General features: G+C 47.9%; 1 protein-coding gene across 1 annotated transcript in view; it reads left to right on the forward strand.

Moving 5' to 3' along the window:
* Positions 1–492: 492 nt before the first annotated feature.
* Positions 493–25,313, forward strand: part of LOC144125749 (uncharacterized) — a 53,087-nt gene continuing 28,266 nt past the window's right edge. Inside the window, exon 1 of the mRNA XM_077659418.1 lies at positions 493–727. Within this exon, the coding sequence (XP_077515544.1) occupies positions 628–727 (100 nt within the window). The 5' untranslated portion in view covers positions 493–627. The remainder of the gene's footprint in view (positions 728–25,313) is intronic.

A 25,313-nucleotide genomic window follows, 5' to 3' on the forward strand; every position in this document is an offset into this window, starting at 1 on the left:
TTTTTTTCTCGCTCGATGTAGCTTCCGCATCGTCGCGTCCCATCTCGCAACTCTTTCGGGCGTGATCTGTACAAATTTCAGCGGAGCGTGCAAGAGTGCGGCCCTGTTTTCCGGTTAACGCGCGAAAAACAGGGTCTTCAGATTGTAGCCTGAAGAGCGCAAGGCAAACACAGTAGGCACAGGCTGGAGGACGGGCAGCTATCATTACAATAGCTTCGGCTCGACAGGTAGCACGGACGCAGACAGCGAGAGATCGACCTGCAACAAAAAAGCTTCGCGAATGAAAGAAGGAAGATACAGCGCGTGTCGGAAGAGATGACATCGAAGAAAACCAACAGGGAATGGGGAGGAGTACGAAAGAGAAAGGGCTAGTCTCACGCCCTCCGCGCTCGGCCGATTGGCGAATGTTGGTCACGTGAGCCGTTGCGTGTAGACGTTAGCCACGCCCCCCTGCTGGCGAGCGGACGAGGAGGAGCGGTCGAGGGGGAGCGCGCCCTTTTTCAAAGCTCGCCTGAGTCCGGACGGGGCACAGCGTGGTCAAGGGTTCGCTAGATCGCCGGCATCAGCAGCAGCTCCACCACAGCGGCATCCGTAGCGGTCGGCGTAGTAAGCGGCATTATCAGAAGCATGCGGGAACTCGTCATTCTGGCTGCGGTCCTCCTCCTTTGCACGTTGCAGCTGGTGACTTCGGCAGCGCTGAGCGGCGACGAGGAGACAGACTCTCACGGTGAGCGTTCTTAGCGTCTGTCCTTAACGCCGGACCGTCTAAAAACTGCGATGTAGGTATATAGGTTCATGCCTGACTGGCAGGAGCTATTATCACGCGACATTTCACTGAAACCTCCGCTGACGTGTTCCCGGTAGTTGGCTTTTCCCGTGATTTGCGGATGGAGAGGGTTCGGATATCCGGAGCCCTCCATTACAGCCTTTCGCACAGCCCACGCCCAACTTCGGGTGGTTAGCACCCCGTACCAAAACCGGCACTTCCCCTCCCCCCTTACTTCCTGCATACAACTTCCCGATTATCCGTAGAACTCCTTGAGCACTCTGTGTTAGTGACTACACAACCTTCGACTATTTCCAGAATACCACTATCGTCAAGGTCCCCTGCAGAAGTGTAGTACTTGTGCACACAGTATTACACGCGCGTTCCTCATTATCGGCAGTGAGTGCTCACAACTTCCTAGGCCCGTGATCCGCTATCACGATAAAAAAAAAGGAAGTCGAAGGTTGTTTACAGGCGAGCCACTTCCTACAAAAGCTAATGCGCACTATATTTGAGCGAAATATTTCTTTGAGATTGTCTGCCTACTTTCCTTTTAGCGTGTGGCTAAGAATTCTCATTTCACCAGGAGCATCGGTGAAGCCTGGAAAGGGTGCACTGTTTCACCACTCACCCCATGTCATAATTTATTGCGACTGGAGCAAAACCTGTATGAGGCGTTCGAGGAGGCTGCACAGTGCGGGCTAATAATTGTAATCGTTGATTGTCGTTGTTCAGCCATTCATGAGAACATGACAGCCTTATTACCTCGCACTTGTCAGGCTTACTGGTTTTTGATCTCCGGCAGCTTAAAGCGCAAGCCGCGTGAGGACACAGTTTATTAAAATGATCGCCATGCTTATTGGTTAGCAGCAGGCGTAACCGCCACTTGCCAACATGCTGTTATGTGGAGTAGAGTCGCTCACGTCAAGCTATCTCAAGTCTAAGCTGCCTTTGAGACTCAGAATCTGGCTGCGCCGCCAAACTGTGGACTTCAAAGGCGCAGCTAGGCTTCATTTTCAGTGGATGTAGAGAAGAAAGAGTTTGTGTCCTAACTTCCGAGGCTACACTGCACGAATACGCCCGCGCGTTGTTTCCAGTGTCATTGTACGAAGACGGAGGAGTGCAACTCACAGCGACGAACTCAGAATCCATGTATCGCCCCCGTGCCGGATTTCAAGCTAGCCCCCCCTCGTGTATTCGGTTCACCGGAGCGTTTTTGATCGTATTGAATCCTTCAGTCCCGGCGAACTTCTAAACTAGGGGGACAGCAGAACGTGTGCCAGGTGCGCAAAGGTATTCGTGTTGGTGCACTCGGTTGACGATTGGCCGAACCCATTGTGCAGGCTGCACAGAGAAGCACTCTGCTCAGTACGAAAGCATTTTTGAATGTGGTCGCTGGGTTACGGTGCCATGCTTGGGGCATTGCAGAACTGTTGAGGCATTGTGAGTGCTCCGGATAATAATTAAAAAAAATCCGCAATACGAGACCAAGTACGGCACAGGAAGCAGCACTAGGCGTTAATTAATGTTCACGAAATTCGTTGCAAAGACTGCGCAGAGCAATCGCGAAACGCACGCGCCGAACCACTGTTTTTTTTTTTTTCGTTTCCCACTCGGAGCGGTGAGCCATCTCAAAATTTTGATTCACCTGTTTTTATAAAGATACGCTATCTCCTTGAGAGGGCAACGGACCGGATGCCCATACACGCCTGTATTCCACTTTTTCAGTGAAAAATATTCCCTGAGTGCTATAAAAAAAGAAAATTGGGCAGAAAGAGCACAGGCGTGAAAACAGAGGGCGCATGCGATTCGATTTAAATCTGGCCTCAGGATGGATCATTTTCTACTGCAGCACATATGGGACTCTATACACTACATTGTTTACGGGACAAGTGCCAACTCACAACTATTTGTGGACAATACTTTTTTCTTCCAGTCTTTCATCGAATGAACAAACAAGACATCTGAACATGTTTTGCCAGGACGAGGTCTTGTTTACATTTGAGGCACATTCACGTGTCGCCGGGCCATCGTCAACTAACTTTCGTATAAACAATGTTACCTTATGTGCCACAAAGTCATGACGTCTGCCCAAAATATTGATACCTGCCAGTTTTGATCTAGTATCCCATTTCATGCAATGCGTCGGCAGGTCCTGGCAACACGTGTATAAATGTCCAGCTTTCTTGGTCATGCAGAAGCCTCGGATATAAAGAACATTTCCGAGTCCCACGAGAATAGATGTATTGTTATTTTGTTAAGTGAAAACTGACAGGCATCAACATCTTGCCCAGTAGTCGTGATGTGCTTCCTCCTGAAAGCATTGTTTCTCCGAAAGAGCGGTAATGAATATTTCAGTGACACGTCAATGGGTCTAAGATATAAAGAAATTTTCCTGTCAACACGTGTATAGATGTCTACACACGGGTTCGAACCCGGCCACGGCGGCAGCGTTTGGATGGAGGCGAAACGCAAAACACGCCCGTGTGCTGTGCGATGTCAGTGCACGTTCAAAATCCCCAGGTGGTCAAAACTATTCCGGATCCCTCCACTTCGGGACGTCTTTCTTCTTTAACTCCCACCTTGACAAGGAGAGCAAGGTTGTAGGCCAGTTGCTGAGACATAACTACTAGAATCGAAGCAGACAGAGGCAGGCGCCTGCCTCCAACCGGTGTCTGCTGCGGTTTTAGTAGTTAGTTATACTCCCACGTACGTTTTTCCCTTCCCTAACGGCGCGATTGAGGTGTCCGCCAAGTTGTGAGACAGTTACTGAGTCATTTCCTTTCCTCAAAAGCTACTAAAAATGTTTGATTCTTAGTTCATGCTCATGAAAGATTTAAAAAAGAACGCAGATATGTAGTCACATTCTTCTTCAATAACCAGCGGGGAGTTTAGGCTCATTTGGTCTACTTATTAGCGATCTCCCGTGTGTTGCGCTAGTGAGTGAGTGAGAAGCTTTATTTGGCTCTAAGTTTGGGATGTTTGAAAGTCCTCGCGACTGCTAGAAAATAATTATCACTGAACCATGAGCAAGCTAGCACCAATGAAAACACTGCTACAACTCTGGCGTTTCTATACAATGAGTTCCTTACGCTTCGGTTTGCTTGTGCTGAGTCAAACAAGCCCAGGATTCTTAGACATAGCAACTGTGAAAAATTCAACGTGCAGTTAAGGAAATATTGAAGGTAATGGTTCATTCTTCGGATGTGTAGCAAATTATTTCTTTTAAAGTTTGTCCATCGCTTGCATCGTGTAGTTAAGACTGCCATATAAAACCAATGGGGAGAATTCTTGACGATAGCAAATATGTTAATAGTAAAAAAAATATTCAAGTCTGCCATCGAGAGATCTGCGGATATATTGATTGCTATACTGAAATCCTACGATATATGAATTTTAAACAATTCATATTTGAAAAAATGCGCTCGTAGAGAATTTCTGGGCATGGTTCAGTTACCGGCGAATTTATACAGGGCGTTTTTTTTAACCGTTTACAGATTTTTAAAAAGGAGGCGCTGATAGTATCGTGAATGCCACCTTCACGGTATGTATATTCAGCTCGGCGGTATGTATATTCAGCCCATATGCTACGTAAGAGATTGACGAAATGATCACGAGAACCGACGGCACCAAGGCTAGCTCCTACTGCGGCAAAAAGGCGCTCGAGAAAGCGCATAGTCGTTGTTGTTCTCGCGAAAACAACAACAACAACGATTATGCGCTCTTCTCGAGCGCCTTTTTGCCGCAGTAGGAGCTAGCCTTGGTGCCGTCGGTTCTCGTGATCATTTCGTCAATCTCTTACGTAGCATATAGGCGGGATTTCCGGCGCACTCTGAGCGTTCAGTTCCCGAATCGGATCCGAAAAGGCTGAAAATTCAATCGCGAATATTTCAATATCTGTTGCACTTAGGCACATGCTGCAAATTGCATTAGCTTTGAAACTTTACAGTCTTCAATATTGCATTGCAATATGCAGCGTAAAGTGAAGAGTTAAAAATAATTAACTAAATGTGTCTAATTAATTAAATTTGACCGATATTTCCTTATCTTGTGTCCGCCGAGCTGAATATACATACCGTGAAGGCGACATTCACGATACTATCAGCGCCTTCTTTTTAAAAATCTGTAAACTGTTAAAAAAACACCCTTATATATTTCTCTTTTGATATGCACTCTTCGTACGCTGGTAATCATTCAGCAAACTGCGACTAACCAAACTCTTCTTTTGTTCGGCACCTGGCAAATCGTCACTCTCAAGAGAAAACTACTCTTGACTGACACTTACCGTCGAAAATTCTATCGCTACCCTAAACTAGAGTACGTTAATTTGCTGACACTGCCGCGTAGCACCTCAGTCCGAATGCGTCTCCAATTTTTTTTTTTTTAGATTTCGAAGGCGTAAGCTCATCTGTGTTCTGTTTACATTTTGTTCGAATTTAACTTCTCTGTCTAGTAAAGTCACTCCCGGTCTTATTCTGATGCGCTTCAGGCGCACTCAGAAGGCCGCCTTATTATTTCTTTTTTTAAACAAGTTCGCATGCTAGTGTAAGCGCTAGGGACTTACGCGCGTAATGGGCTCCATCGTTCGCTTTTCTTCGCAAATTTACGCCGTCGATCAATGCTGACGCTCAGTGCTGAACAAAAAGCACAGATGCAACAGCGAGTGAGGTTCCAGAGCTCTGCGAGCTGTCGTTCTAAGTCACCCGTCATTTACATGCCTTCAGCATAACAAAGGCGGCTGATTTCGAGTTGATTCCCTGCATATCACCTGCTCTTTCCAGTGCCTTCGGTAAATCCAATAAATTGGTCTTCTTTGAACTCACGAACGATGCGCAGCATAACACCGAGCAAGGAAAAATATTTGCGTGAAAGTGGTCTTGAAGTTCGTTCAGCACTCTTCTGCCATCGCCGGAGCGAACTGAGGCAACGAGCAGCATTTTGGAAGCATTCGCATACGAAAATTCAGGCAGCCGATGTTCGCATAGCCTGAAGAGAAAAGGGATATGAGACAGGTTTCCAAAGGGACATTCTACGCACATTCAGACGTACCTTACTCCAATTCTTATCTCTGTCAGTGACTCCGAATTGCGTGCGCTTTTAAACATATAGGACAATATTTACCCGACACAATGTATCCAAACTCTCTAACGAAGGAATAATGATAGCGCTCCGTTCAAACCTCGCATACGATTATCGATGCATCAGTCTGCCGTTAGTGCTTGAAGCAGCGACCAGATGCACCAGCCGTATAGAAAGAAGTGCCAGCTTCTTTTAACCAGCCAAAAACCTAATCAGTCCACAGAGAATTCAAAATTAATTCACCTTCCGACTGCGCTTGTTCATTTGAGGCTTATTGCCTCTCCTTATCAAATGGAAAAGATATTTGGGTATCTAACATGGTCAAATAAAACACGCGATGCGATGGAAGTTTTCCGTCATCGTTTGCAAGATGCCGAGAGCCCCTTTAAATCGATACTTATTTGTTTCAGTACAAATGCGCACAACTTCAACGCTCCGTGTTCAATAAAGGGTTCGATATCTGACTATGGCGGCAATTTTTTTTTTTATCGCAGTGGAATCCAAAAACTCCTGTGTGTTAAAGAGAGCCCCAGCTGATCGGTGCTGTTCATAAGATCTACTATGCGGCGCGCTAGAGACGTGGAAACTTTTATGAAGTAATCCTCTTTATGAATGACCGTTAAGTTTGTCGAAAAAAGAAAGTGAGCGATAGTTACAGTGGTTACTTTGGGAACCTTGAGTAACAGCAAACATGCACGCGCTGTAAGCTTTAAAAAAATTTCCGAAGGTTCATTTTTTTTAGTCCTGCGCTTTTTGCCGCAAAGAAACAAGTATAACGAAAGTGGAGTTACAGAAGACTTCGGAATTTAAGTATTTAGCAAAGCCGCACATGCTAGCGACATGGGATGAGGGAGGAAAGGTACAGAAAGAAACACTCGTAAAAAAAATGCAGAGGTTTCTTTCAGCAATGAAGTTACGTCCGTGCAGAGATGGCTTGGTGACGACCGTGACTTGTGAAGGGGCGACATTTTCCGAAATCATGTGGTTTCTTTCATTTAGCTCCACGCTGAGTGGTACGCGAGTTCGTAGTTTTTCTTGGAAAACAATCTTCATCTTCGAAGTGTGATGACAGTAATATTACTGTAACATCACTAAAAAGTACGCAAGCACGTAGCTAGGCAGAGACAGATAACATCCATTTCGGTCGTGAGTTCGCACGCCACGCTCATTAATTACCCGCAAAAGAGAGGCCCTCTCGCGGAGATGATTCTATAGCCGTATCAAGAGCCTACATAGCCGTCTAAAGACAGCTCTATTGTAGTACTATGCGCCCATTTTCCACGCTATTATTCACAAGACATATTACGCTTCTTAACGTGGAACATATTTTACGTCTATAATGCCGCGAGATCCTGAAGAAAGAAAAAAAGAATAACGCAATCATACTTGAAAGAGCCTGATGTGCACTTGTGACGGCCCTTCTTTCGTGCATCTATTGCGATTCAGGCGCCACGCCGATCATTCAATCATTGTGATTTTCTTTTTTAACTAAATGCGTATGCAATCTGCACACGACAACGAATAACGAATTTCTACCAGGGATTTAAGCCAGATTATTCGTGCAGTCAGCGCTTTTGGAGAGTTTAGAACTTGAAGTTAGTTGTTCGAGGCAGCATTGCACTCAAGTGGGACATCGTAGGCGACTCGCGCCCAACGGCAGACGATGTTTTGAAGAACGATCTCCAAATCGCGCGTCGTATGAGCGTCCCGAAGCATGAAGTGCATTTTACGTACTCTGAGGCGTTAGCCTATTTTGTTTCCTAACTTACTTTTGGAAGCTGCAGGCCACATGGGCCTCGTGGACTTTGACGTCTGCATTGGTGATCCCCGTCGTGCCTATAAAAACTAATGTCCAGGGGCGCGTTTAGCTTACGATTTCTGCTTCCGGAGTCGATGATCCTAGGCTCTGCTCTGTCGAAGTTGTGTATGCTCCGGCGTGACCCGTCGAAATCGTCATTTTATAGCGCGAGGTTCGTCTTCATTCTATGCTGCGCAGCGCGCAGTAAAGCGTCACCTTGTGCTTCGAGCCTGTCGGTAAAGGCTTTCGGAGATGCTAACGACGCTGTGCGCCTAGAAAGCATGGAGAGAACATGCAACTCAGAAGAAAAAGAAAACGAAGTGATTCTCTGAGCTCGTTGTATATCGTTAAGCGACTTGCACCTTTAAAACATTTTCAAACTTGATTTTGTAAATGTCAGTCGAGACAACGTGTCGTAAGCATACAACACAGAAACCGAGAAATGTTCCGATACGCTTGTTAGTGTTCTACGCCCCACGTTTATACTCCTTTAAAGCTTGTCGTTAAACACGCGACACGGAGTTGTAAATGATGAAGCTGCTGGGATGTCATATATGTGCAGGCTCCGTTAGAGGTCGGCGCAACTCTTATTATAAACTCTGACGTGCTTGTGTACCGTCGTTGATTTGCACCGCCTTCTTAGGATTTACGTGATTGGACTGACGTTTCAACGGTCGTCACGATTGGCTGGCAGTTCACTTGGCGCTTTTACGCTAGATGCGCTTTCACATCGGAAAACGTTCGCCTCAAGATTTCTTTTCGACATTCAAGTTTTGTTCCGAGCCTTACACTTCTCTACGTAATGCGTACAAATCTTCCATACTCTGTTCCTCTCTTCTTGACTGGAACAAAAAAAAAGGGGGAACATTTTTTTGTTTTTTTTTGTTCAGTTGCAAGAAGCGTATAGCGGAAACAAACTGGAATAAAGTAGCGACCACGAAACTGCGCATCAGAGTCCGCAAATTTCGACGCCGGCGAGCGCTGTACGCTGCCACCCATTAAAACTGGGGCAACAGGCGCGGGCGGCCCATTTGAGGAATTATCTTTACAACTCTCCACTCCAAGCGCAGGAGCGGCGTGTCTGTGCGTGCCCGTGGCCTCTACCCTCTCGGAGGTTGGCAGAAGAGGGAAGCGGAGGGCCACAGCCGTCGAAAACTGCGCAGCGGCCTCCAGCGGTTCGTTCCTGCTCCGCACAGTAATTGCCACCTTCTCTAATGATGATGAGGAAGAGGAGGATGGGATGAAACGGGGCAGGGGTATAGCAGGGGCGACCAATTTGCATCGGCTTGGCTTGGCTTGGCTGCGTGTGGTGCGTTGCACTGCACAGCGCGGCCGGTACGTGAGCACGCCCACGAGAAACCACCCCAGAGCTCTCACGCTGCGCGGCTTGAAGGCTAAATAACTGCTTGGCCCGCGTGTGGGCAGAAAAAAAAAAAAAACAACGAAGCCGCAACAAAACGCACGCCGCTTTCCCAAGTCTCGCGTTCTGCTCGCGGCGGCACTGCGCGTATCACATTTTGTTCCCGCCGTAAGCGCAAAATAGATACAAAGGATTGTTGCGCGAGCTAACTTTAGCGGCTCAACTTTGCGCCCCTCGTAATCGGCCGGGTCAAGTTGCGACGGGAACCAGGTTTCCGTGACGCTGAGCACACCCCCCCCCCTCTTTCCTTCGTGGAGTGGTGAGGGTTTGGACGTCAGATTGGGAAAACTGGGTTGCATAATGATGGCTCATTAAGTCAGTCACGGTGTTAGGCGGCCATGGTTCGAGGTGCTTGTTACAGTTACAAGTGCGCCCTGATACTACGCAGCGATTACTATATTCCTGCAGTACACAAGAAGGCAGCAGGCTCGCGGGACGCGAACCAGGACAAACGTGCTCGCTAATTAGCCTTAACTATAACAACGCGCGTGCTAGGCCGTCCGTTGAGACCCCAAATTATCCCTGTTCCCGAGAGGCACCTTGGAAAAGACCGACGAATCGGCCGTGATCGCCCCGCGCAAGTGGGACAGGTCGGTCGTTTTCTCTCAGCGCTGCCAGCCGATGTGCGCAGCGGCACATCAGATCATGTCTCGAGATATGGATGCCGGCAGGTCGAACGCAGGCAGGCTCGTAAAATGGGTGGCGTCAGGTCATCGGCCCTACGCTTCGCGGCCCCTTTCTGTTCGTTCGTTTACTTATTCAGACCCCTACAATGCCCTCACGGGCAGTGTTGCAACGCACCCTTCCGAGGACGGCCACATCCTGAATGATGCCAGGTTTAGCGCACAGTATGAAGTCGATTTCATTTTTAATCTCACCATTGGGGCTCTTCCAGGTCCACTTCCTGTTTTCTCGTTTGCGGAAGAAGGTATTCATGATCCGTAAATTATTTCTATCCGCGAATTCGACTAATAACTCTCCCGTGCTATTTCTAGAGCCTATCCCATAGTCACCTACCGCGTGGTCGTCAGCCTGCTTCTTGCCCACCTTCGCATTGAAGTCGCCCATCAGTACAGTGTACTGCGATTTCACTTTATTCAATGCCGATTCTACGTCCTCATAGAAGCTTTCAACGGTCTGGTCATCATGGCTGGATGTGGGTGCGTAGGCCTGCACCACTTTCAGCTTGTACCTCCTATTCAGCCTAATTACTATAGCTGCTCAGGTGACGAAAGATCTGATAAGAAGCGCCAAAACATGAAGGCATCTAACACTACCGATAGAATAGAGCTAACGGAGCTATCAAAGTTAATAAATAAGCGCAAGGTAGCCGACATAAGGAAGTTTAATATAGAGAGAATCGAGCATGCTATAAAGAACGGAGGTAGCCTAAAAACAGTGAAAAGGAAACTAGGCATAGGTAAAATCCAGATGTATGCATTAAGAGACAAGCAGGGCAATGTCATTAGCAATATGGATAAGATAGTTAACGTAGCCGAAGAGTTCTACACAGACCTGTACAGTAGCCAATGTAATCAGAGCGCTAATGAGAAAGACAGCAGTGCACAGCAATGCGTCATCCCGCCAGTAACGAAAGATGAAGTAAAGAAAGCCTTAGAAGCAATGAAAAGGGGAAAAGCAGCTGGGGAGGATCAGGTAACAGCAGATCTGTTGAAGGATGGAGGGGACATCGTGCTAGAAAAACTAGCCACCCTGTATACGCAATGCCTTATGACCTCGACTGTACCAGAAGCTTGGAAAAATGCAAACATTATCTTAATTCATAAGAAGGGAGACGCCAAGGACTTGAAAAATTACAGGCCGATCAGCTTACTATCCGTTGCCTACAAAGTATTTACTAAGGTAATCGCTAATAGAGTCAGGGCAACGTTAGACTTTAATCAACCAAATGATCAGGCAGGCTTTCGTAAAGGATATTCCACAATAGATCATATTCACACTATCAATCAGGTGATAGAGAAATGCGCAGAATATAACCAACCTCTGTATATAGCTTTCATTGATTACGAGAAAGCATTCGACTCAGTGGAAACCTCAGCAGTCATACAGGCATTGCGTAATCAGGGGGTAGAAGAGCCTTATGCGATTTGCTGATGACATTGCCTTGCTGAGTCACTCAGGAGGTGAACTGCAAATCATGATCAACGAGTTAGACAGGCAGAGCAGATCGATGGGTCTAAAAATTAACATGCAGAAAACCAAGGTAATGTTCAACAGCCTAGCAAGGGAACAAGAGTTCACAATTGGCAGCGAGAGCCTAGAAATTGTGCCTGAATACGTCTACTTAGGGCAGGTAGTGACAGCTGATCCGGATCATGAGAGGGAGATAACTAGAAGGATAAGAATGGGGTGGAGCGCATACGGCAAATTCTCGCAGATCATGATTGGCAGTTTACCAATTTCCCTGAAGAGGAATGTGTACAACAGCATAATCTTACCGGTACTCACCTACGGGGCAGAAACGTGGAGGCTAACGAAAAGAGTTCAGCTTAAGTTAAGGACAACGCAGCGAGCCATGGAAAGAAAAATGATAGGTGTAACGTTAAGAGATCGGAAGCGGGCAGAGTGGGTGAGGGAACAAACACGGGTTAATGACATCCTGGTCGAAATCAAGAGAAAGAAATGGGCTTGGGCAGGGCATGTAATGCGAAGGCAGGATAACCGCTGGTCTGTAAGGGTAACGGAGTGGGTTCCAAGAGAAAGTAAGCGTAGCAGGGGGCGGCAGAAGGTTAGGTGGGCGGATGAGATTAAGAAGTTTGCAGGCAAAGGGTGGATGCAGCTGGCAAAGGATAGGGTTAATTGGAGAGACATGGGAGAGGCCTTTGCCCTGCAGTGGGTGTAGTAAGGCTGATGATGATGATGATGATGATGATGATGATGATGATGATGATGATGATGATGATGATGATGATGATGATGATGATGATGATAAACACTTACCGTCTAGAACCACGCACTGTTTTCTACAGACAGATAGGCTTCAAGGCTGACTAAAAGAATTTTTTTTCTACGTCAAAGAGGGATATCTTTTTAAAAGGAGTGTTTGGGGCTCAGAATCAAAGACCTTCCGAAAATCTAAAAACATGCAGTCAGTCTGCGTACCTGGCAATCGCGGCTGTGATTCCATGAGGGTGTGACTTCTTTCATGCAAAGAAAGAAAGAAAAAAGAAAAAGAGAGAGAGAAAGAAAGAAAGAAGGAAAGAAAGAAAGAAAAAGAAAGAAAGAAAGAAAGAAAGAAAGAAGGAAGGAAGGAAAGAAAGAAAGAAAGAAAGAAAGAAAGAAAGAAAGAAAGAAAGAAAGAAAGAAAGAAAGAAAGAAAGAAAGAAAGAAAGAAAGAAAGATCACTATGACTAAACATCACCGGCATTTTATGGCTGCATTAGCTGGTACACAGCCATGGGCGTACGAGAAATTAATTCTTCTATTTACTTGTCTGTTTTCAGCGGTCTCATTGCCTTTTTCTTCAGCAGCATAATACTAATCGCGTCTGCCGTCGTGCGATAAATATTACAGATAAATCTCTTCCTTAGAGTACAGCGAAATTCACTGCAGTAGACATCGCGACATGAAATCTGCCGCCTACTCGCGTCTCATCCGTCTCTGGTGCCGAGCAAGAGAGTAAATCGAGCATCAGCTGCCGTCACAAGGCTTCCTAACATCGAGAGGGCGGTAACAGACGCCGCCGCATCAAGTAAGCAACCTACGACAACCGAGAAGACACTTATTGTCGCGAGGAGCAGTAGATCGGGCTCGGTGCCTCGACGCAGCCAGAAAGGCAGCAGCACCATGAGCAACAGCAGCAGCGGTCCAGACGCCGGGCACACTTCACGGCCACGCGTGATTTACTGCGGCACGCGCCACTGGCCACGGCTTGTGGAGGGCGCGTGCGTATCTGCGCCCGACGGGTTCGTGCAACGGAGGAAGAGAGAGGGTGTAATTTTCGCCAATATCTCCTCCGTGGCAACCACCCGCCGAAGGCGTTGCAGCTTCCATTCTAGCTGGATTACTCAGTTTACTTGATGTTGCTCATACCTGAGGCAGCCCGGATGTTCCGCTATACGTGTTTCGATGTCGCGAGTTAGACTTTCGCCCATACGGTCGGTTCTTTTTGGTCACACGATAATGGCCTAACAAAGAAACTAAACTATGTATTCCTGCATTCGAATTTACTGGCCATTCCTTCTACCGAGCCGCCCAGCTGGGCTTTGTTGTTTCGACTCTGGCGTGAACACTGGATCGTTGTTGCTGACAAACCTTCCTTCTTTTTTTCTCACTAGATCCGGAATCACTTAAGAGTGGGAATCGCACTGCTCACGGGACACTAAGCAATTTAAATTGCATTCCTTTTGCTAAAGGAGCACTTTTAATACGCATGCGGTTGGCTAAATCGCCCGGCTAAATGACGCATGTATCAGTTGTCCCTCCATATCTTTGTCAAAGAAAGAATTAGAATTTCTATCTGCAAGGAAGTAATGCTGCTGTATCTGTTTGGTATTTTTTGTGTGCGTGGACAAGTGTGTATCACTCTTATGTGTTCTTTTTGTTGCTTAGAGCCTGATGTATTTATTACCACGTTCCGAGCAATAAATCTTTAGTTGAAAGTCAGCGCTTGTCTTTGTGTGTCTTCCTGTGGTCCTTGTCTTTTCGCGCTGTTCTTCTTGAACATGGCATACCAACTCGCCCAAGCATCAGTCCTAACGGGCTTCATATGTCGAGTGGCATTCTAGTGAGTGATAAATGTCATTCTTCTTATGGCGCTTTCGCTTAAATAGCGTTAAGAACGTTCGGAGGACTGCAAGTGACTCAAGTAGTGCTTGGTCTGCGCGCACGTATAGGCCCCCGCTTTGATGTCTCATTCCGGAAGACGACTGGCGTAATCGTCTTGAGAAGCTTTCCTGCAGGGGACCTTACCGCAATAGTGTTTTGTACATTTAAAATATGCAACCTTTCTAGGCCTTAGTTCTGAGTCTGAAATAATAACTGCATGCTGAGTGAAAGGCCACGCCGATTCTCTTCAAAATGATGGCGCGGGAGTGCGGTTGTGAAATTCAGTTTACGGTACTCGGAACACCGCAGATTCATGTAGTCCATCCTTCCAAGAAACGTGTTTTCAAAAAATAAGATAACGGCGTTCAATGGAATGTGAGAGAAGAACAAAGTCTTAACAAGCTGGTAAATCCCAGAAGCTACAGCGCTGAACAAAGTAGAGGATTACGGCAGATATAATTTACGCGCGCCCAATGCCGCAAAAGCTCTGAAAAGGAAGATAAGTGCGCAGATCTTTGCATTTAAGGGATACAGACAGAAAGTTTCGAACGCAAACCGTATGATTTGATTCATGGGCCTAAGGAGCTGCCTTGAAGCAGGTTTCAGTCGCAGGTGCTGAGTGGAACATGATTTAATATGATTCTGAGCGTTCTCCGAGGAGCCGTTCAGCATCAGCATTTCTACCTGCATCGAGTGACATCAAGGTGCACCTGCCCCAAATATTGTGACGTCACCGAGCCCACAACCAGTGCGAACCGGCGACACCGAGGTCATCAGGAATGTGTCAGTCCAGGTTAGCCGGTGCATCTCAGGTTAGATGGTGCACCTCAGTGCCGACGCCGACCAAGGCCGAAACTACCTGTACAAAATCGTTTGTAATTATTCATGCTGTGCACTCGTGTTTTCAGCTCATTTACATTATTGTTATTCGCGCAGGCCTTTTTCAAGACAAACGAACCGACACCCCAAAACTCTGCCACTTTGCAAAAATACAATTCATGATTTACATTCGCACAAAAAGAGGCCTTGGGCTGATTTCTTTTTCGTGAGCCTACCACGCAAGACCACCGCAGAAACAAAACACTGCCGTACTTGTTTTATGTCTCGTGTGTTTGAGAGCCGCGGGGAAAAGAGGGGAGAGTTGCGTGCCGTATGCGTTCGCACTGCATTTCCCATTGCAGTCACTTAACATGTAGACTGCCTGGCTATAATCGTTAGCGCGACATGCTCGCGACTGCACCTCTCGAGGCCAGGCAAGTCAGCGACACCATGGCCCATGTTCACAGGACATGTCTCGTGCCATAGCACTGTCCGTTACTGGCCGATGCGTTGTAATTGGTTGGAGAGCGCGATTGCAGGCCGACCATGGCAGTCGACGATTCTCCACCCCCTACCACAACAGATGACTTCTAAGTTCACAGTCGCTCACAGCATAACTTACGCAAGGCAGACTTTGTGAACCCTTTACACCCGGCGTCAGGACAAAGCGCTTCAACGCTTACAAGCTACGTGCATGACTATTTCCGTGAGAACGCTTTTTCTGTTGGCATGCGCCACGCAAAAATGTGGATCTCGGTGATCACAAACGCAGTGAGATACTAGAGCCTAGACGACAAATAAAAGGCGCGGGCTAAAAAAGATCTAGAGCGGTATCATAGCCTCGGGGGTATCGGTAACTGCATTAACTGACACTGTGGGCTCCAAGTGAAAAAATGAGCGGTCAAGAGACAGGTGGGGAGATGAGAAGAGCAAATATGTTCGAATAGTACGGAGGACAGGGCTCCTTGGAAATCGGCGGAACAGACATTTGGCCTACAGCAGGCACAACCGAGGCTGATGATTATTATGATGATGAGAACGATGATGAGAATTGACCTCGACCCTGTGAGTGGGGTTTTTTGAAAGGCAGGTTTAGCGCACGGCAGTATCAGTGCAGCGTCGCTTTCCGCTTACGGGCCTCCATAACACGAAATTGCAGTGCAGCCTAAGATGTGTCTTACGTCGTAGGTGGTTCGCTAGTATCCTGGGTAGTCCTCCCCACATTATTTGCCTCATATGTGCCCGCTCGCTTTTGCAGAAATATCTTCCGCTGCTCATTCAGCCGTTCTGTTTCAATCAGTGGAAATTTCTTTGCGTGCACCGTGATGCCTGGAGCATGTTGATTCTTCTCTGCGAGAGAATACAGTTTTTTGTATATCCACATGGTATATTTCGTCATATCATCTTCTCGTTTTCGCTAAAAAAAAAGTTTCACTTTCCTTTAACTAGCTGGAAAGCAATGACCTCGCGAGCACAGCTGATAACTGTACGGCACAGAGGTTTGAACAAAGGCTGCTAGACGTATTCCAAATTTGTGCCTTCTTTCTTCTGTCGATCACCACAGCCAAGTAGCATCGCTGTGGCGCCTATTGAAACAGTAGCCACCCCTCCGAGTAGTCGTCTTTTTTTGTTGGTCTTCTCAGGAGTAACGGAAGAGAAAAACACATTGCTTAATAACACAAACTCGAAGAAGGAAAGGCAGGAAAGCTTTCATCCGCTGAGGACTAGTCTTCGTTTTCTTTCCAGCGTTGCGACAAGGTCTCTCGTTGAAATGTTGGTCAGCGGACAGACCCACCTCTTGTCGAAGCTTGTGCACGCTGTCAAGAATTCCATTTTCCCAGCTCTCTATCTGACGTTTCTCAGTAAGGAAGAAGGGGCGGAGCAAAGTATCGCGCAGTCATTGCCGTCAGCACGCCTGGACGCACGCGCCCTGAACAACAGCGTTCAAGTCCGTTGATTTTCTGCCCCCCGAAACATCTCGTTGACAGCGCAACAGCCAGACGTAGCTGCTGCAGCATCGAGAACTAGCCGAAGCCGACGGCTCGTGAGACGTTGCCTGTACAGCTTAGCGATCGCCGTCTGAGCGTTCAGCCCCCCCAAAAAAGAAAGAAAAGACGTCTGCATCATCGGGGGACGCTACCTATACAAAATGAAACGCAGTGAAGCACGGTCGTTGCGCGAAAACTCCCCGAAGCCCGCGACTGTTTCGAAACCCGAAGTGCGCCAGGGCCGTGGCAGCCTCGCACTGCCACGAGCTTACACGTCACTTATTCATAAAATAGAGATTTCTCGCTCTCGCCACGACTTCAGTGTCTGTCGTGCCAGTGCCTGCCCTGAGGCGAATTCGGGCTTTGAAGGCGATGCATTCGACGAAAGCGGCTTTTTTTTATCAGCGGCATTGCGGCACAGAGGCGTGTGCCTTGGACGAGTGAAATTCATGGGATGAGAGCTCGAATGATTCCATGCATATGGGTGCATATCCCCTTACCTGTTTTAATATCCCGAGAATAGAGCTAACGCTGTTGAAGATGAAAGTTTTTGAATTAAGTAAGATCCGTGTTCTATGCTTCCTCTGCGCAGCTTCACTTATTGCTGTATTAACTGAGAACTTAGAAGAGCAGAGTGCACTACCAAGTAATTGCGTGCAGGAATTACAGTTGACGCCCAGAATGAGAAAAAAGTGGACATAAAGTGCGAACGGATTGGCTTCGGACTGGACTAGCTGCAGCGTTTTCTGATTCATATTCCTAGTCCAGTAAGACGAATAATTACCATCAGGCGACGCTCGCGCTTTGTTCTCTTTAAGTTTCTCGTTTTTAACTATTAATTTATCACTCTTCACGCATCTCTTTTCCATTCCTGCCCGGGTAGAGAAATATCTTTGTCCTGATCCCACTGCTTGCGTCACCGAATGTGTACACTCGAAATTTGGCGTGCACTTTGTGCCTGTACACACACCGCGATGTGCAAACATCCGCCCATGTACACCCAAGCCAGAATCTTGTTTTTTTTTTTTTATTCGAGAAGTGTGCCATGAGGCATAAGTTGAAAAAGGAAAGGGGGGAAGGAATGCACGGGATTGAAAGTTAAAAGAAGGAGTGAAGAACCGTTGCGCTGAGGTAGTCGCAGAGGTTGTTAATGAAACGGTTGTCCATTGTCCACTTCACGAAGTCACTTTCGCGGTTCCACCGCAGGCCAACCTCCCTGAGGAGCCGTTTTCTGATAGCAGCCGTCGCTGGGCACGTCCACAACAAGTGCCGCACATCACATATGTCCGGTGCAGCGCCACAGTGAGGGCACCTGTCAGGTAGTGGCAGATCTTTGGCACGCCACCGATGACGGACAGATGGTGTCAGAGCCGCCCCTGCCCGAATCCGGCGCACGGATACCTCCTCCTGCCGAGTAAGACTACGGGGGAGAGGGTGCGAACACGGAGGAATTAGAGCGCGTGTTCGCTGGCGCAGAACTTCGGAATCGGAAACGTGGGACAGGAACGGATCTGGGGGAAGAGGGGAAGGTGGCGGATCGTCTAATGTATGAAGATGAGTCATAGCATCCGCTTGAATGTTATGTGGATCCTGGGCATGGCCGCGAATCCAGTGTATGCGCACAGGACATGGATACTTTGCGCAGAGCACATGAATAGATTGTGAAATCTGGAACGTTCGTCGAACAGCCTTCAGCTGTTTAAGGGCGGCGCGGGAGTCGGTGTAAATGTGAACTGTATTGAATGTTGGAACGAGCGGAAGGGAAGCAATGGCATTGTAAATGGCTTGAAGTTCCAATGCCAGGGGAGTGCACGTATCCGCAGTATACGTCGCGCGAGAGTTGAGATGCGGATGAGATGGACTATACACAGCAGTAACTCCCCTCTCTGCAGAATGAGATGCATCCGTGTATAATATGCACCCTTCAGGCAGATACGCTGCTGATACCGACGGGGAAACAGTGGGGCGATTGTCAGTGATCTGGCAATAGGACCACGGTGGAAGTGTCTTTAAACGATGAAGTTTGAGAGACTGTTTTCGAGCTCTATTTGCCACCCGTTGGTCGATGATTTCACTGAGTGTATTAAGTTGGGCGAACTCCTGTAGCACAGGTATGGGTGTTAAACGAGGCAGATACGTTATGACGCGCATAGCCTCACGATTGATAGCTTCAAGGGAGTCCCACTGTCGGCGGGTGAGACGTTGAAATTGAGCCTGATATACTATCCGTGGCCCCGCCTCATACAGATAGACCTCCTCGAACAGGGTCAGTGACGGTGTTCGCCATTCCAGATGCAGTCGCGGATTGGTTAAGGCTCCACTGTCATCTACAAATCCCTAATGCACTGCTCAGACCATGGAACCATTTCCAAAACATGGACCCCGAAAAATGAAACAAAAAATTAGGTAAGTCAAAAATAAAAGTTTTCTTTTTCAAACAAGAATGATGGGAAGGTTTGCTGAGAACTCTCGCTTGCTGTGCTAACGCTGGATGCTTTTTTCAGGCCCCCGAAAGCAAAGCGCGGACAACAAGATTCTGGAGAATAGAGCGCACAAGCTGGCGGGTCGTGCTCATACGGCCCGCCAGCTTGTGCGCTCTATTCTCCAGAATCTTGTTGTCCGCGCTTTGCTTTCGGGGGCCTGAAAAAAGCATCCAGCGTTAGCACAGCAAGCGAGAGTTCTCAGCAAACCTTCCCATCATTCTTGTTTGAAAAAGAAAACTTTTATTTTTGACTTACCTAATTTTTTGTTTCATTTTTCGGGGTCCATGTTTTGGAAATGGTTCCATGGTCTGAGCAGTGCATTAGGGATTTGTAGATGACAGTGGAGCCTTAACCAATCCGCGACTGCATCTGGAATGGCGAACACCGTCACTGACCCTGTTCGAGGAGCTCTATCTGTATGAGGCGGGGCCGCACGAGTCTTGGTGCGAGCGCCGGACCACCGCCGCTCAGTGGTCCCACGCAAGAGCATGTCTTAGGGGCCGTGGCGTTTGCAAATATCGGGCGCCACTTTCTTGCCGCACACACGCGCGGCCGCAATGCGCGTATGGCGTCTGCGCGTCTAATGGCCGCCGCGGTATGCGCATCCGCAGCAGCACACGTGCCCCGCGGGCGCAGCCATCCGACCGCCAATTTCCGCGCGCAACACGAAGGCTGCCACCGTGGACTGCAGCAACCAGCGCCGCCACGCGTGTGTGCGCATCCGGCCAATAACTCTCGATGCGTGGAAGGAAAACGGAAGAGAGGGAGCCAAGAGATGTTCTTCGCCGGGCAGGTTTTGTTAGGTTTTATTCTCTTTTTTTTTTGCGTTAAGAATTCAAAACTCTGTCAGAGAACGTTTGGATTTAAAAAGAAAGAATGAACTGTGCCACGGCCCGCTTCTTCTTCTTTTTTTTTTTGCTGCTTTCTTCATGCACTGCCAGCCCTTCTCAGTGACTGCACTTTGATAAACCTCCGTAACCTTACGCACTGCCTATTTACATCTTGCTTTTCGTCGTCGTGAAGGAAACTTGAGCTATGCTCGGAACGATAGCGGATGCACGCTACATTTCTCTTACGTATATACCAGGCAAGTGAACCACTGTGCAGGGGAGCGACACAACTGTGCACGCTTCGGTTAGTGCTGTCACAAAAGCCGAGCGCCTTAACAAACACTGAAACCTCTGCTGCGTATCGACAGTGGGAGGTGACAGCAAAAAAACAGCTACAATGGGACGCAGTAAACGCCGGGGGTGTAAAGGGCATAGGGGGAGAGAGAAGGATAAGAGATGCAAGCTCCCTGTATGCCGACTGCAATGCGTCCTTTAAAGCCTACCGTAAATGTATTTTTTGTAAAGACGCAAATCAGACGCGCAAGAAATGTGGACAGGCAAAATCTTTGTCGACACAGCGTAGCTCCAAGCCAAGAGTTCGAGAGCGTCAGCTTCGTCTTCTTCAGCTTTCCCTCCTTCGGCGGCACTGGCCGCTGGGGCAGCAAACCCCAGTTGTATGTCTTACATTTAAAAAAAAAAACCGCAGTGCAATACAGAATTGCGCAAACACATTTCACGTGTCAAAATAGGTACAACGAAGTAGCTAGAAATGCGCAAGCGGGCTGTTGATTTTCACTACAGCACTAACGTTCACCGAAAGGCCTGCAAGTGTTGTTGGGTTGTCTTTCTAGGCGCACACTCAATGCTTTCACTAGACTAACGTGACAGTATACTATAGAGTGAAAGCAAGAAAAAAAGTTGAAGTGTATTCGCAATGCGACAACAGTTGCAGCCTCACTTGTATGTGTAAAGGGGACGTGGCAGGAAGATTATGACAATAAAATGTGCTCGGTGATTCAAGTGCGAGATTTTTTAACCGCAGCATTAATAGTTAAACGGGTGTAACCAATGGCTCGCATGACGACCCTGTTATATGACGAGGTCCTTTCCCGCGGACGCCGACCACGGGATATCGAGGGAAAAGGGAGGGGGAATCTCTGGCTGCAGCAGCCATCAGCTGGTTGCCTAAAATCAGTCAAGTAAAGCTGCAAATGGGCGGACGCAAAAACTACACATACGCAGAGGGCGCGTGTGGTGGGAGTTTTTGCGCCCGGTGTTGTTCGTACCCAAAAGTAGCGCTTTAATGATGCTGAACACGAAACGCAGAAGCTCAACGCCACTCGTTATCGCGCTTGGTTTCTCGGCTCGCTCGTTTTTCGCCACATTTGCTCCGACGCGATCGGGGCTGTGGCGAAGCTGAGAACAAGATCCGTTTAAATTGCCAGAATTCGCCGGTTCAAATCCGAACCGGCAAAGCAAGACGAAAGAACAGGCTGGCAGTAACACCTAGCCGTGCAAAGCGAGCATCGCTTCCGACGAGAAAAGGGCAATCTAGAATTCGGTCGGAAATAGAGAGAGGGAGACAAGGGCGCGACGAAGTCAAAGACAAATTGTGGCTCTTACGGTGATACGTAAAGGGAGGAATGTTCTCTGGGGTCTGGTTCATTATCGCCGCTTCTCGAGGCTGCTTCTGAAGAGCCTCCGGTTTGACAGCGCCGCCTCCACGCGTTGCCCCCGCGGTCGGTCCCTGGCCACCACTTTCTAAGAATACCCCGATCAGCCCTGCCACTCGCCTTCCGGACTTTCTGCCTCGTTCCACCGGAGCGGGGCCCGGTGGGGTGGGGTGTGTGTGTGGGGGGGGCAGGTGAGTTTTCTCATAGGTGTGAGCCCGCCAAGCTGTAGCGCTGGCTGCGCTCGCAACGAGCGCGCTCCCGACTCCACCGACGGGAAAGGCTGAGTCAGGCAGTAACTGGCAAAGGTAAAAGAACCAAGCAATACGGGGGCTCAGACAGCAATGCGAGCCATTCGCTACAGGATGGAAACCGTTGGGCGACTTTCAGGGCGAAGTGAATGCCTGGCACTGAGAGAGAGAAGAGATACGCGAAAGAAAAGTCATTGCGCTTTCGATCTGAGGAATGCCGTCTGCGGAGTCGTTCCCGAAACCGACGCTTTCTCTTTTTTTTCCGGGAGCCAAATTCCCCTTGAGGATTGAATAGGAGAAGATCCTAATCGGGGAGCTCCAAAGTACCGCGCGGTGTTCCTTTTTTACCTTGAGCCCGAACCAGAGTGACGAGGAGATGCGGCATTGCGAAAGAGGCCGCGTAGGGAACGCAGAGGCCTCCGAGACCCGCGACCGCGCGCGCGATAGTGCGATCGAGCTCGGGGCTATGATGCGCTCGTCTAGTGGCCCGCCTTTCCCCGTTCACCTTGAAGCCATTACTGGTCCATTCTGAATTTCATATCGGCCGTCAGAGAGACGGCCCCGAGCTCACCCCGAATCAACTGCGAATGTTGGCCCGATAGCAGGGGCAGTGCAATAACGACATGGCAGAGATACGGGCGGGTATTCGCCATGCCATACTGCCACGACCACTGGATCTACGGTAGATCGAGCGGCCGCGATACTGCTTCTTATGTCCATATCCGAAATTCACTGCGCTTGCTCAAGTAAATGTTTGTCTACGCAGAGGAGTGTCATTCTTATCTTCTCCTACTCAATGGACCTGTCGTGTCTGGAGAAACTCGGCTTATTAAAGCAGTATGCTAAAGTGACCAGAGAACATAACTTCAGAATAAGCTCTTCAGATCGATGTTCAAATTCTGAGGTATCGCGGTTAAGAACGAACCACCCCACAGAATGATACATACTGCTGCTGATGTGTATACCTGAGAAAGGGGGTGCTATTTCAAGCTGCCTGAAAGTTTATTTCTCTAACACACACACATTACAGTGAGAAGAGGGGAAACTGGGTAAAAAGCTTCCTTAGGCAGCTTTTTACCCAGTGCCCCCTCTTCTCACTGTAGTGTGTGTGTGTTAGAGAAATAAACTTTCAGTTTCAAGAAGCAAGGCTGAAAAGATCTCGCAATGTAGCGAGAACAGACGAGAAGTGAACTGGCATGAAGCCAAAGGGAGATCGAAGCTGAACCAAATTGGTGATTAGGTCCTCTTTAGAAGAGCTGGCGTGATGTCGTAGAGGTCGCTATCAAAGCTAAAAGACAGAGGTAAGCGCAGAAGAGAGGTAGCATATAAGGTTGAAAAAGCTCGTTGAAGCCAGCGCTCCCTTTAGAGGTAATGCAGCTGATAGAAGGACAAAAGTATAAGCGTGTCAAACGCTAGTAGAAGGGAGCCGCAACCCATAAGTACTCGAAATGGGGGGAAAAGTGTAATATTTGAACTGAAGGCGAATGAGCGAGCGAAGAAAGGAAAGACACCAGTTCTCTCAGTGGCCAACAAACGGAGCAAACTTGAAATAGTAAAAAAAAAGAAATCAATCGCGAGGGGATCCTCGAGGGGCGCATTCGAAGTTCATTCATTCATTCTGACTTATCGCCCATCATTTCAACATTTCAAGGGTAAAAAATAACAGCCCGATCCTCAGCAGAAAAAAGAGAGTGAACGAAAGGAAGAAAAAGGTCCGGAGTGCCGACGTAGACAGATACTAATGGGCCACTGACGCAGCAGCTCTGCGGCGACCGCCTCCCTAGAAGCATGGAGTGGAGGTTTGGCTCCGCCACCTGCCGACCTGCGCGCCATTAGTCACGGGAGTTTCACCGAAAGCTCACACAAAACTGCTTTTACTGAAAGCTCGATAAATAACCGCATTGTTTACAGCACTGAATTGGAGCTTTCATTCCGCAATCAAGTTTTAAACACCAACTCGGAGTGTATGTCATGAGTAAGTGCGCAGCACAAATTTCGAACCAGTCCCGTACGTTGCTCAAAACCTCCCACTATTTGTAGCGACATTTTCAAAAGTAATGGAATGCTATAGTTTTGAGTTCTACGATAGATCTGTCTTTTTTGTCTAGTTGATGGCTCGAACAATACGAACCACCAACTTACACACTGGGTAGGAAAGGAGTGGGGGAAAAAAAATCGATGTTGTGTACTTTCAGCAAGAAATGAAACGCGAACAAGACAATTGAGGCACGACCAGCAAAATAAGAACCTCTTAGCCAGGGGAAGTTCCATACTAGCTCAGATTATTTTAACTTCGAAATTTGATTAACTCTTCGTCAGAAGTGTTAATCAACCTCACTTGTATATTCACTCCAGGAGCTAAAATGTTAAATAATAAATAATTGGTTTTGGGGGAAAGGAAATGGCGCAGTATCTGTCTCATATATCGTTGGGCACCTGAACCGAGCCGTAAGGGAAGAGATAAAGGAGGGAGTGAAAGAAGAAAGGAAGAAGAGGTGCCGTAGTGGAGGGCTCCGGAATAATTTCGACCACCTGGGGATCTTTAACCTGCATTGACATCGCACAGCACACGGGCGCCTTAGCGTTTTTCCTCCATAAAAACGCAGCCGCCGCGGTCGGGTTCGAACCCTGGAACTCCAGATCAGTAGTCGAGCGCCCTAACCACTGAGCCACCGCGGCTAAAATGTTGGTTTTTTTTGTTGTTGCTACCGCGGCTAAAATGTTGGTGTTTTTTTTTGTTGCTACCTCTATTTTCTTGTTCGCGTTTCATTCGTTGCTGATAGTATCATTCCACCCCGATTTCATATGAGGCTTTTTCTATAAACGCATTCCGGATGTATACAAGCCACCTGGTGCTACCAGCGAGCTAACTTCGGGCCATATAGCCAGGAAACATTGACGCAGTTTTTGCCAAAGCGGGTGCAAACACAGTGCGCTCAGGAAGTGGTATACTTTATTCCAAGGGAGCAATGATTGTTGCAAATGAACTGGAGCGTACCGATTTCCACAGCTGTCTCATGAGCCCCACAGCGAGACTAACAGTGAACCCTCCTTCTTTTCGTGTGTGTCACAAGACTGCAGAAATTATCGGGTGTTGGAAACATGAATATGCAGTGGACAGTTTGGCACATAAGAGCACACAAAATGACCGCACCAAATAACTCTACGAAAGCTTTTCTGCAAACACTTATGACGTAAAGAAGTTTATGCAACCAAAGAAAATTTGCGCACTGTTTGTTTAAACACAGGTGATCAGCGTTCGAAAACGTCGCCACGACAAGTTTGCAGAATCGAATGAAGGGCCATGCTAGAACTCAGTGTTAATTCTTGATATTTTAGAGATGACATAAAACTGAGACATCAACTTTTCGTCATCCTTAAAGAAAGGTTTTTCTTGACTGCACGTACCTGATGGAAACTA

This window comes from Amblyomma americanum, chromosome 3, assembly GCF_052857255.1.
Source record: "Amblyomma americanum isolate KBUSLIRL-KWMA chromosome 3, ASM5285725v1, whole genome shotgun sequence".
In the NCBI taxonomy this organism is placed as follows: domain Eukaryota; kingdom Metazoa; phylum Arthropoda; class Arachnida; order Ixodida; family Ixodidae; genus Amblyomma; species Amblyomma americanum.